This window comes from Geotrypetes seraphini, chromosome 3, assembly GCF_902459505.1.
Source record: "Geotrypetes seraphini chromosome 3, aGeoSer1.1, whole genome shotgun sequence".
Classification (NCBI taxonomy): Eukaryota; Metazoa; Chordata; class Amphibia; order Gymnophiona; family Dermophiidae; genus Geotrypetes; species Geotrypetes seraphini.
In genome coordinates, this window is record NC_047086.1 from 209,125,747 (window position 1) to 209,137,822 (window position 12,076).

Consider the following 12,076-nt stretch of genomic DNA (forward strand, 5'->3'; position numbering starts at 1 on the left):
GACGGTATCTACTATAATAAAACGCTAAGTGTGCATGTGCACTCCTAAGTGCGTGTTCTGTGATCCATATGTCTGTGGCAGGCAGGAGTGCGCATGTGCGCTTAGGGTTCTATTAGCTTGAGAGGAAAAACAGCACCACACTCACGGACCCCAAGGTAGTGTTCTGGCTGAAGTTATTTTTAAGTTCAAAGCTGCTGCTGTGGCTCCTCTCATGAGCCGCACCTGCGTCGGAGAAGGCTTCCAACACAGGCGGGGATCGTGAGAAGAGCCGCTACCGCGGCTTTGAACTTAAAAATAACTTCGGCCAGAACTAAGGGAATCATGGCTCCAGAGGCCCCGGTTGTAACGGTCGGCGACAGAACATCGGGCATTGCTTGCGATCCCGGCCGCTCCTCACACCCACTAGCCCGCAAAACAGCTTCCCATGAGGAAATAAGAAAACGGCCCCACACTCACGGACCCTAAGGTATAAGCTGCGAGTCCCCAGGACTGTCTTCTGCAGCAGTGCTGTGGCAATTGCGGGGTTAAGTGCCCACGTTTCAGCGCTGATTTGAAGGGAGGTGTGAGGAAGCGTTTGCAGCTTTTGACGGCAGTGCCGGAGCTCGGGCCTGTCTCCCTCACCTAAGCCTTCCCAGCACCTGCCTGCACTCGCACACAGCAGCAACAGGGCCGTCGTCGAAGGAAGCACAAAACATGGCAGAAATTGAGAGCAATCGACGATTCCTCTTGCTTCTCGCCTCAGAGTCCAGGCTCTTGGTTGACAATGAAAAGGCGGAGCAAGGAGACCACGATCACTGTAAGTGAAAACCAAGCACGGGTTCGGGGCATTAGCGAGCAGGGTTGCCACAGAAACCCAGCTGGCATAACAAAAATGATGCTATCGCAAGGGTCAGTGAAAGAGGATCAGGAGCAACATGCACAGCCACTTGCAGCAGGGGCTTAGAGGGCAAGAGAGCTGCAGTTGGAGAGACTGAGGAAGGGAATGTTCAGAGAATGAAGAACTGAGACTGAAGAAGGAATTAAAAACAAAAAAAAAGGAAGAGATACCTTCAGGGAAGCACAGGATCAGGAGCATACAGAGAAAACAGGAGAGCGTAGAGGTTTTCAGGAATCAGGAACATAGAGAAGAAGAAGAGCAGAGACCCCTGCAAGAAGAGAAAAAGAGCAAAGAGATTAGGGATGAGAAAGAGAGCAGAGATGCTTGCAGGGAGAAAAAGCGAGGTAGTAATGTTACAGCTGGAGAGTGCAGAGTGAGGAAGAAAGCAGAGACAGCGCTGCACAGGGAAACGGAGGGGGAGAGAGACAGAAAGAAAAACAGACATATATTCTAGCACCTGTTAATGTAACGGGCTTAACGACTAGTAGAAAAATAAAGGTATTATTATTATTATAAAATCCCACCCGGGTTTCAAGGTGCAGGCTGCCCTTCTTGCACCTGATCACGTGGCAGTGGACCAGTGAGGTGAAGGTTGTAGTTGGTCTCTGCTCGGCTGGCAGTCCAAAGATCTTCAATTCTGTGGAGCTGTTTTTGAGGCAGAAAGTCCTTTTTTCTTCACTCAGCTTTTTTTAAAGTGCTGAAAGGCAAAGGCACTACAGAGACTGAGTACCTCCATTATTTCCTATGTGAACTTTGGGGGGTGGCTTAGGGTTACTATATGGCTCCAGAAAAAAGAGGATGGATAGAGACATCTGGGTTTTACTTCCATTGAAAGCAATGGAAGTAAAACCCGGATGGATCAATTCATCCTCCTTTTTCTGGAGCCATATGGTAACCCTAGGTCAGGGGGGCTTAATACGTCGATCGCGATCAACCGGTAGATCTCGAAGGCAATGCAAGTCGATCGCGGAGCTCATTCCGGGCTCTGTGATAGCCTCGCGTTGCCTTCGCGATCTACCGGGCTGATCAGCCTTCCTCTCCCTGACGTCCCCCACCGCCGCCCCAAGCTCTCCCTGCAGAAGCATTCTCCCTGACGTCAATTCTGATGTCGGAGAGGAAGTTCCGGGCCAGCCAATCGCTGCCTGGCTGGCCCGGAACTTCCTCTCCAACGTCAGAATTGACTTTAGGGAGAAGACTGCTGGCCTGTCCAATGTCGGAAAATGAAAAACTCGGCAACGGCGGTTTCTGCGGTGGCTTGGGGGCCCAGAAGTCAGTGGTGGCTTGGGGGCCTGTTCCCAGACGACAGCCCCAGCAGTAGTGCTGCCAGATTCATGATTTGAATCGATTCACCGATTCACTTCGGGTGAATTGATTCAAATCGATTTACCACAACAAAAAATCGGCTGCTTTGAGGTGACGGGGCATGGCTTAGGTGCAAGGTGACTTGAATGTGCTGGGAGTGGAAAGTGGCAGACTAGAAAGGGGTGTGTTTGTCAGCAACAGCCTGGTGCTGTGACGGAGATTTCATGGCCCCCGAGAGCCTGTGATAGGGAAAGGGAAACATTTTTCCCTCTTGTTTTTTTTTTTAATTTTGTTGTTATGCCTGTAGAAATTGGGCATGCCATGAGGATGCAGGTGCTGTCCGGCTTGCAGCCATCACCGGTGGTGTGAGCGCTGACCTAGGGGCCCAACTACCTATGCAGACAGCTGGAAGACACGGTTCGGGCGAAGATGAGTGCTGTGGGTGGAGAGACAGTGACCACCGCCAGGGGCTTGATGTCCAAAAGCAGCGGCGGCAATAGCAGCCACGATAGGCCTCCCCCCCCCCGCATCTACCTCCCAGCACACCCCAGAGCTTCGCGAGACGTAGTAGCTCCAAGAAACAGCTCAACTCATTTGTCATGTACCTGCAGAAGAGCAAGGGGCAGCCGGGTGACGGTGGCCAGGGCAAACTCACCAGGAGAGTGGCGCAAGGTACTGTGAAAGACAGACAGCTCGACGCTTTCCACTGCAGCCTGAAGGAAGCCAGAGGGGAACAGAAAGCGAGAGCTGAAGGCAAGCATTGAGGCTGAATGCTGAAAAGATCGCTCCCGCCAGCCACAACATTGCAGGCTGCTAAAATTAGGTAAATAGATGCTGGGAGGCCAGGGGGAACACGTAGGCCTGGGGGTGTGCAGGCCTTCAGGGGGGTACAAGCCTTCAGGGGGGACAGGCATGCCTTCAGGGGTGGGGTATAGGCCTTTAGGGGGGACAGGCAGGCCTTCAGGTGTGGGGTGAAGGCCTTCAGGGGGAACAGACAGGCCTTCAGGGGTGGGGTGTCGGCCTTCAGGGGAGGAGGCCCTCATGTAGAAGTACATGGAGGGAGGGAGGGAAGGTGGGGGGGTTCAAAGAGACATATTGCAGACTTTGGGGGGAAGAAATAATGGATCTAAAAACAGAGGAGAAGGAGAGAGATGGTGGACAATGGGATTTAGGGATGAAAGGAACAGAAAGGGAGATATGGTGAACCCTGGGGTGGTGGGGAAGGAAGGAGAGATGCTGGATGAAAGTTGAGAAAAGGTGGATCTGTGGATGGAGATGAAAAAAAGGAAAGATGCCAGCCTCTAGGGGAGGGAAAGGAAATGGAAGGGGAGGACAGAGATAGAAGATGGATGGTTAGCATGGAGAAAGAAGAAAGAAGGAGACCCTGTCAAGCAAGTTATTAGAAGACAACCAGAGCCTGGGACCAACAAGATTTGAATAATGACCAGACAACAAAAGGTAGAAAAACTAATTCTATTTTCTGTTTTGTGATTACAATATGTCAGATTTGAAATGTGTATCCTGCCAGAGCTGGTGTTAGACCGCAAACGTGAGCTAGGATTTAACAGAGAGAGGAAAAGTCTTTTTTGTTTGTTTATTTTGTTTACACCACAGCTCCAGTGTGGTTAGGAGAAGGCAAAGGGGGTGAAGAGGCTATAAAATAAACCCACCAAGATGTTTGAAAAAAACACCCAAATGGGCAGGAAAATCGAATCGAAAAACCAATTCAATAGGCTGAATCGAATCAATTTTTTTTTTTTTCCTGAATCGGGCAGCACTACTCCAGGGTTTCAAGACAAAGTTGGACAAGTTCCTGCTAAACTGGAACATATGCAGGTGAGGCTGGATTCATTTAGAGCACTGGTCTTTGACCTGAGGGCCGCCGCGTGAGCGGATGATGGGCAGGATGGACCACTGTTCTGACCCAGCAGCGGTAATTCTTATGTTCTTAATAATTTTCTCTCTGGTAGAAAAATACATCTGTCTTGACGGCCTGCCCTGTCAGACATTGATTTTGCCAGCTTACTGTCTCAGACAGGTATGGATTTCCAAAGGTTGGGAGCTTCACCTGTCAGACATCCAAAGAGTAAAGAGACCTCTCTGGTTTAGAGGCAAGTGAGAGCATGACAGCTCCAAAGATGTTAGTGCTGGTTGCATTCAGGTAGGGGGCTTGTTTGTTCCACCTTGTTTTCCATACTGTTTTTATTTTTTACATTGTTTAACAATTATTAATGCTGAACAGAAATGATTTGTAAGGGAAGTTCCCCATACCCTCCTTTTTATTTTTCCTCTTATAGTAGTTTACAACTGCTTTAAGACAAACTAAGGAGCTATAGCATAGCCCAGTGAGGAAGGAAGCAGAGCTGAAAAAAGTAGATGTCTTTTACATAACTCCAGGTAGAGAGGAAAATAACCCACTAGTCAAGACTGAGGTACCTTTCTACCAGAAAGAAGATTATCAAGGTAAAAATCTAATCTTTTCATATCAATTTCATTGGAAACCTAGTGCTTGTCAGGAGTTATTGTGCTCTTCAATTCAAATATTTTCACAGTGAGTTTTTCACTTTGGCACTTTTTCACCTTTTCCATGTCCTATTAGATTTTGCCTAGATCAAGGGTGTCAAACTCAGGCCCATGGGCCAAATTTGGCCTGCAAGGTAATTAGATTTGGCCCGCGATTTGGCTCTCTGTTCCTTCCCTGATAGTACACAGATGGCCCCAACGAGAAAGCCGCGAAGCAGCATGTGAATGCTGCTGGCCCGATGCTCCTCTGCAGCAAGTTATTTATGGTCGCGGCAGGGATCAGTTGGGAGGGAAGGATGGAGGGTCAGCAGGGGTTCGGCTGCGGGGCAGGGGGAAGCGCAGCTGCCTACGACTAGGGCTTATTTTTTGGGGTAGGGCTTATATTAAGACCTACCCCAAAAATCATGCTAGGGCTTATTTTCAGAGTAGGTCTTATTTTTGGGGAAACACAGATATGTATATATGCATGTTTTTATAAATACACTTTGTTTTACAAGCTTATATAATACATTTATATTTATGTTTTCATTTGTGGTTTGTTGACAATATGACCCTTGAGGAAGGCTCTCTGTAGGTGAAACATGCCCCATGTTGGGTCACATTAATAAAGAGTCATTTTAATAAAGTTTTAATATAAGAACAAGACTTTGGAACATAGACTTTCTCGATTACCATAATTGAAATATCTCTGAGACTCCACTATTTGTTTGTTTCTATTTGTAGTTTAAATGGAGATCCTTGTTGTTTTTTTGTTTGGATAAATTTCTATAGGCGGAAAGCGTTTCTTTTGCCCTCATTCTCTGCCCTTTTACTTATTCCATTTTTAAAATTCTATTTCAGATATGAAAGATAAGCTGCAGAAGATAAGATGAGATTCTCAAACTTCACAGGATCCGGGATCACTTTTTACTGTGGTCTCCTAGTGGGATTCTGCTTGTCTTTTCATTTCCTGAATGGTGTCTTTGAGACTATTCCCAAGCAATTGGTAGGCCCGATAAAAAATAATGCAATGGATATTCAATGGATAAAGCAGAGATTAGCACTGTTTAACAAGGTCCATCCCCATCACTCAGGTTAGTGCACACTGCTACTAGATAAGTTTGTCAAAAACTACTGACATGGTACATACTTGGAATACACTCATTATTTACTGGCCCTATAAAGCATGTACATGCTACAGGGTAAAAGCCATCCCCCTTTCCGTGCCTCCTTAATAACAAGCTTAATTCTTAAACATAGACCAGTGTTGCAGAGTTCAAAATGCACCAACACACTCTGTTGCTTCAGGGGAGGCTAATATGGTTCTGATTTTGCCCCTGTTAACACTTGTGGATGTGCAATTTATGATTTTTCTAGGAAAATTAGAATTAGAAATCCATTTTGCATGGAGAGTCAAATAGTAAGAACATAAGCAGTGCCTCTGTTGGGTAAGACCAGAGGTCCATCACGCCCAGCAGTCCGCTCACGCGGCGGCCCATCAGGTCCAGGACCTGTATAGTAATCCTCTATCTGTACTCTTCAATCCCCTTTTCTTTCAGGAAATCATCCAATCCCTTCTTGAAACCCAGTAGCGTACTCTGTCATATCACACCCTCTGGGGGCATGTTGGGTTGGGACTAGAGAGAACCTGAAATCTGGACCTCCAACAGCAATTACCAAAGGGGAAGAAACGTCCATGTTTAGAAAGAAGGACATCCTCATTTAGACCTGTTTCAGGAATGTCCAGGTTACAGAAAGGTGCCCTGAGCAGCTGTTCCTCTAGAGGGATTAAGACAGTATCTTGCAAACTTTACAAGCCGCAGCATACTAAACTGGGGGCTGCAGGTCAAGGGCACCCAGAAATGTGTGGACATCACCACAATGACATAACACGCATGCATGAAGTCATCACGTCTGTGCGTGCGAGGATGCCCTCCAGACGGGATCCTGAGCAGTCAATAGGGTTGCTGAAAAAGAAGAGGCATAGAGAGGAAGGAGGAGGAGAGGTGCTGGCGGCAGCTGACTGCCTACAAGATGTGCCTTTCATCGCGAGAGACATGTCCTGTAGGCAGTCAGCTGGCGCTGGCATCTCTCCTCCTCCCTGACATTTCATGGCACACCTGAACTCTCATGAGGCACACAGTTTGCGATACACTGGATTAAGGCATGATATCTCCTTAATCCTCCAGTGGTCACTGTCTCTGTCTCTTTCCCTCTCCCCTGAAAGTGAAACAGGAAGGGGATACCAGAGTTGATGACTGCTTCAGATATTATGGGCATTCTTAGCAGAACAGGAAGTGGGTCTGAGGAGTAGCCTAGTGGTTAATGCAGAGGACTGTAAACCCTCCAGAACAGAAACATAAGTACTGTACCTAAATATATAAGATACCTGCAATCCTGAAAGCTACTGAAGTAGTGTACACTTGGGTAAAGTGGGCATATTTCTGTTTCTGGAGGGCTCACAATTACAAAAACAATGAGTTATAGTGGGATTTGACCTGGGTCTCTTGCTTTCTAGTCCACTGCACTAACTTCTGCCCTACATGGATGTCTTTATCATGTTTGAAAATACACGCGAGATGGACATCCCTATTCAAACTTGGCTATCCTTTTGAAAATGCCCCTCCACATGTATTAAGAGGTTCTTGTCTACTGACAATTACCAGATAACCTGTTTGTAGGATATTAGATCAACTTTGATTGAATTTAGCATCTTCTGTTGACCTGTCACAATTGATTCTATTAAAAGGTACAGTCTACAATTTCCATATAATTCTTCAAATTCTCATTTTTAGGAGAAGACAGCAGTATTGGAGATGATCTCTATAATAAGGTTCGAATCCTTTGTTGGATTATGACTGGGCCCCAAAACCTGGAAACTAGGACCAAACATTTAAAGGCCACTTGGACTCGACATTGTAACATTGTCCTTTTTATAAGTTCTGTCGATGATAAGGACTTTCCTACTATTGGCACGGGGACCAAGGAAGGTCGAGATCAGCTCTACTGGAAGGTCATCAGAGCCTTTAATTATGTGTATAAACATCACCTTGAGGAAGCTGACTGGTTCATGAAAGCTGATGATGACACATATGCAGTAGTAGATAATATGAGGTGGATGCTGTCCAACTATACACCTGACCAACCCATCTACTTTGGCAAGCGCTTCAAACCATTTGCCAAACAGGGCTACATGAGTGGGGGAGCAGGTTATATCCTCAGCAAGGAGGCTTTGAAACGTTTTGTGGAGAGCTTTAACAAGAAAATATGCACGCACACCTCCCCCGTGGACGACCTTGCCATTGGTCAATGCCTGGAGAAGATTGGAGTTAAAGCTGAGGACTCAAGGGACACAGAGTTAAGAGAGACATTCCATCCATTTTCACCTGAATACCACCTCACAGGTCATTTCACTAAGAGCTTTTGGTACTGGAGTTACAACTTTTACAAAATTGTAGAGGTAGGTAAATGTGTACTCTCCTACAGCATATTTGGTGACGTATTATCTACTTGAAGGTGTGACAAGCTATCTATCAGAGCTAGTAACTTTGTGGTCTACTCTTAAATCAGAGCATGTAGAAGAAGCACTATTGTTTCTCCTTAGTTTTAGGGGATTGGACTGCAGAAATGAAAATCAAGATTAACCAAATTTCCAAGTTTATTATAAATTTGATAAAACGCTTTTCAAAATACAGCAATAAAATAGGGATAAGAGATAAAACCAGAATTAAAAAACAACAATATTAAACAGACAAAATATACTAAGACGGACAAGACACAAAATAAGTGTAATAAAACAAAAGGATAGTGGAGAGAACTACATTAGATACAGAAAAGAAAACATATGGGAAAAAACAAAAGGACTAAGGGGTTCAATAAAAAAAGAATAGTAGCATAATTAGCCAAAAGCATCAATGAATAAGAAGCTTTTTAAAGTTCCTTTAAATTTATCTAAGTTCTGCTCTGCCCGAAGATAAGTGGGTAATGCGTTCCAGAGTGTGGGTGCAGTAACTGAGAATTAAAGGGCTTCGGGGCTGTTGCCGCCGCTAGTGCAGCTTTGTAGAAGAGGGGGTAAAAGTCTATAAATCATATCAAATGGCATGAAAAATAAAATCAATAAGTTAATAATATCATCGAAGTGTAGAAACTCAATAGACATGATAAACATAAAACCAGGAATATTCAAATGAATGTAAATATAAATATGTAAATTTAAATATAAATCTTGGAAATAATAAAATATCTTAAGAGTGATTTTCTCATAGCCTAAAAACCATGCTTACAAGAGGGAATCATCTGGACAACATAGGAAATAAAATAATCTGATCTACATGGAGTATAAAATCATATAAAAACATCCCTACAAAACATAGAATTGCGTGATAAACATCATAAGAACATATGGAATTGCTTGATAAAGAACATGATAAACATAAAAAGGACAGTATAGAAAATATATATGTAATAATGTAGCATTGCACTTATATGATAGGGAGTATTGGACCTACATACTAGGTGTCAGTCCAGTGCTGAGAATACACACTAAAACAATCTACCAAAAAAAGAGAAAAAATCTGAAGTTAGAAAAGATATAAGTGTAAAAAAGAGGCCTTTATGTAAAGCAAGATGTGTATAAAAAAGAAGAAAAGGAAGGTGAAACTTGTGCCAAAGCCGGAGCACAAAACTAAAAAAAAAATTGAGAACCAAATTTAAAGCCAAGCAACAGATTGAAAAAAACTCCTACCTTTAAAAAGACTAAGGGGCTCATAATAATAATTTTAAAAAACATCTAAAAAGTGGCCTAAATGGGTACTTGGACGATCAAAAAGCCTGATCTCCCAAGTACCCATAACCCAAGCTGGTTTTAGACGTATCTAAAACCAGCTTAGTCCTTTCCCCTGCCTCTAAACGCATAGAACGAAAAGGGGCGTTTTTAGAGGAGGGGAAAGGGCGGGAGGTAGGCCGACCTACACGTAGTCGTACAGCAGGTATAACCAAACCTTTTGACAGGTTGCCCTAGTCGGCACATATACGTTTTGACTTAGACCAAGTCAAAACAGGTATAACAGCCGAAAAAGGGGCCGCTGAGCTGATCGCGGCTGCCGCGATTAGTTCAGCAGCCCCGGCAACCTGCCTACCCCCCCCCCCCCCCGTCCAGCAACGATTGCAGCAGGAGAGATGGCTCATCTCTCCTGCTGTGATAGCAATCGCCCACCCCCCGAACCGCGGCACTTCGGATTGAGGATCGCGGCATGGAGATGCCCTGCCGCGATCCTCACCCCGAAGTACCATGGTTTGGGGGGGGTGAGCAATCACTATCGCGCCAGGAGAGATAGCAAATCTCTCCTGCCGCGATCGCAACCCCCCCACCCCCCCCCGACATGATCGGGGAAGCCCAAGCCCTCCTGCCCCGGCAACTATCCTACCCCCCACCCCCACTCAAATATGGACAGGAGGGATCCCAGGCCTCCTGCCCTGATGCAGCCCCCCCACGTCCGGCACCCCCGCACCCCCGATTGCCTCCCCCGAAACCCTCTCACCTGACCTTCAAGGCCCTCCCACCCCCCTGTACCTTAATAACGTTGGACGGAAGGGTCCTAAGCCTGTCTGTCTGGCAAGCCCGCCATCCTCAGAATGGCGGGCCTTAGGGCCTGATTGACCCAGGCGCCTCAAGCCCCGCCCACTAAGAGCCGGAATTGGTCCAATGGCCTTAGGCTCCTCTTGTGGGCGGTTGGCGGCACATCGGGATCATTATCACAGCAGGGGAGATGAGCCATATCTCCTGCCATGATCCTTGCTGGGGCATGGGGGATGGGCTGTGGATTCTGTAACCGGTGTTCTTTTTGACAGACACCGGTTACAGAATCCAGCTTTTAGGCAAAGGACTGGCTCCTCTTTTGCCTAAAAGATCTGGTTTTGGGCGTTTGGGACTTAGACTTTTTTGGGGCTCATTATTTTGTTGTAAGTGTAGACGTAGTGGTGGTCTGGGCGTTTAAACACCTGAACGTATAGGCAGGCCATTATTTTTTTTTTTAAAACATTCCTTTTGGAGCTTTTTTTTTGAGAATGGACGTTTTTCCTGCTTCTACTTTCAGCGTTTAGGGCCTAGGCCAAAAGGGGACTTAAGACGTTTTTTTTAATTATGCCCCTCCACGCATATGCAATGCTCTAAAAAATAATAAAATAATGAAACCCTGATAAGTATATTTAAAATTACTTTTAAAACAGATTTGAGAACATAAAGAGGAAAAAGATCAAATTCTTACCTTAGAAAAGCCCCAAAACTCAAGCAACAGGGTACACAAAAGTCTCCTGCCAAGAATGCGCCGACCTGAAAAAGCATTAAAAATAGCATACAGTGTGGACGCTGGATGTAGGAAGTATGATGTCACCCAGTAGTGCTCAGAAAAGAGGTCGCAATAGTCTTTCGTTAGGAAGGTGCCGGTAAGAACATGCTACAATTGCAGGCGGGAAGAATGGACACAGGACGTATGAAATATGACATCGCAGAAGTAAATCCATTAATGTGAAAACAAATGGGGAACTGAAAACCATTTAAAAATTAAAAAGGGGATAAAAAAGAATAAAGGAAAACGGAACATGGCTATAAAACAGCATGAATTAAAATGATGAAATGTGTTGTGAACAAAGTAAAAATAAGCGAATGATAAAAAAGGAAAGAGAAATGATAAAATACCCCATATGGGTATCCAATAAATGCTAATAATGGAACACTCAATATAAAAAGAAAATAATAAAACACTCAATATGGAAAACTTCAATTCGTACAAAAGCATCAGTGGTGATGGGGTAAAAAAACAAACAAACAACCCCAATATAAAAAAAGGAAAAACAAAGGAGCTTAGGATGGTGGAAATGAGGGAAAAAAAGAGGGGGGGAGGGGGGGGAAAAGGGAAAAAGAGTGTGTGGGAGGGGGTGGGGGTGTTTATGTTTATCGTATCTATTGAGTTTCTACATTTCAATGATGTTAACTTAGTAACATAGTAGATGACGGCAGATAAAGACCCAAATGGTCCATCCAGTCTGCCCAACCTGATTCAATTTAAATTTTTTAATTATTTCTTCTTAGCTATTTCTGAGCAAGAATCCAAAGCTCTACCCGATATTGTGCTTGGGTTCCAACTGCCGAAATCTCTGTCAAAACCTACTCCAGCCCATCTACACCCTCCCAGCCATTGAAGCCCTCTCCAGCCCATCCTCCCCCAAACGGCCATATAATAATAATATAACAGTTTATATACTGCAGGACCATGAAGTTCTATGCGGTTTACAATAATTAGAAGATATTACAGATTGAATGGATTTAACAATGTTCTGCCGGTTAACATTGACTGAAAGATGCTACAAACTAGTGATTAACAACTCTAGGGGTCA

At 44.8% G+C, this 12,076-nt stretch overlaps 1 protein-coding gene across 1 annotated transcript in view; it reads left to right on the forward strand.

Annotated features, from left to right (window-relative positions):
• The window catches only part of LOC117356440 (glycoprotein-N-acetylgalactosamine 3-beta-galactosyltransferase 1-B-like), a 77,774-nt gene that overhangs the window by 36,574 nt on the left and 29,124 nt on the right, over window positions 1-12,076 (forward strand). Inside the window, exons 2-3 of the mRNA XM_033935645.1 lie at window positions 5,543-5,775; window positions 7,477-8,141. Coding sequence (XP_033791536.1) covers window positions 5,571-5,775; window positions 7,477-8,141 — 870 coding nt within the window. The 5' untranslated portion in view covers window positions 5,543-5,570. The remainder of the gene's footprint in view (window positions 1-5,542; window positions 5,776-7,476; window positions 8,142-12,076) is intronic.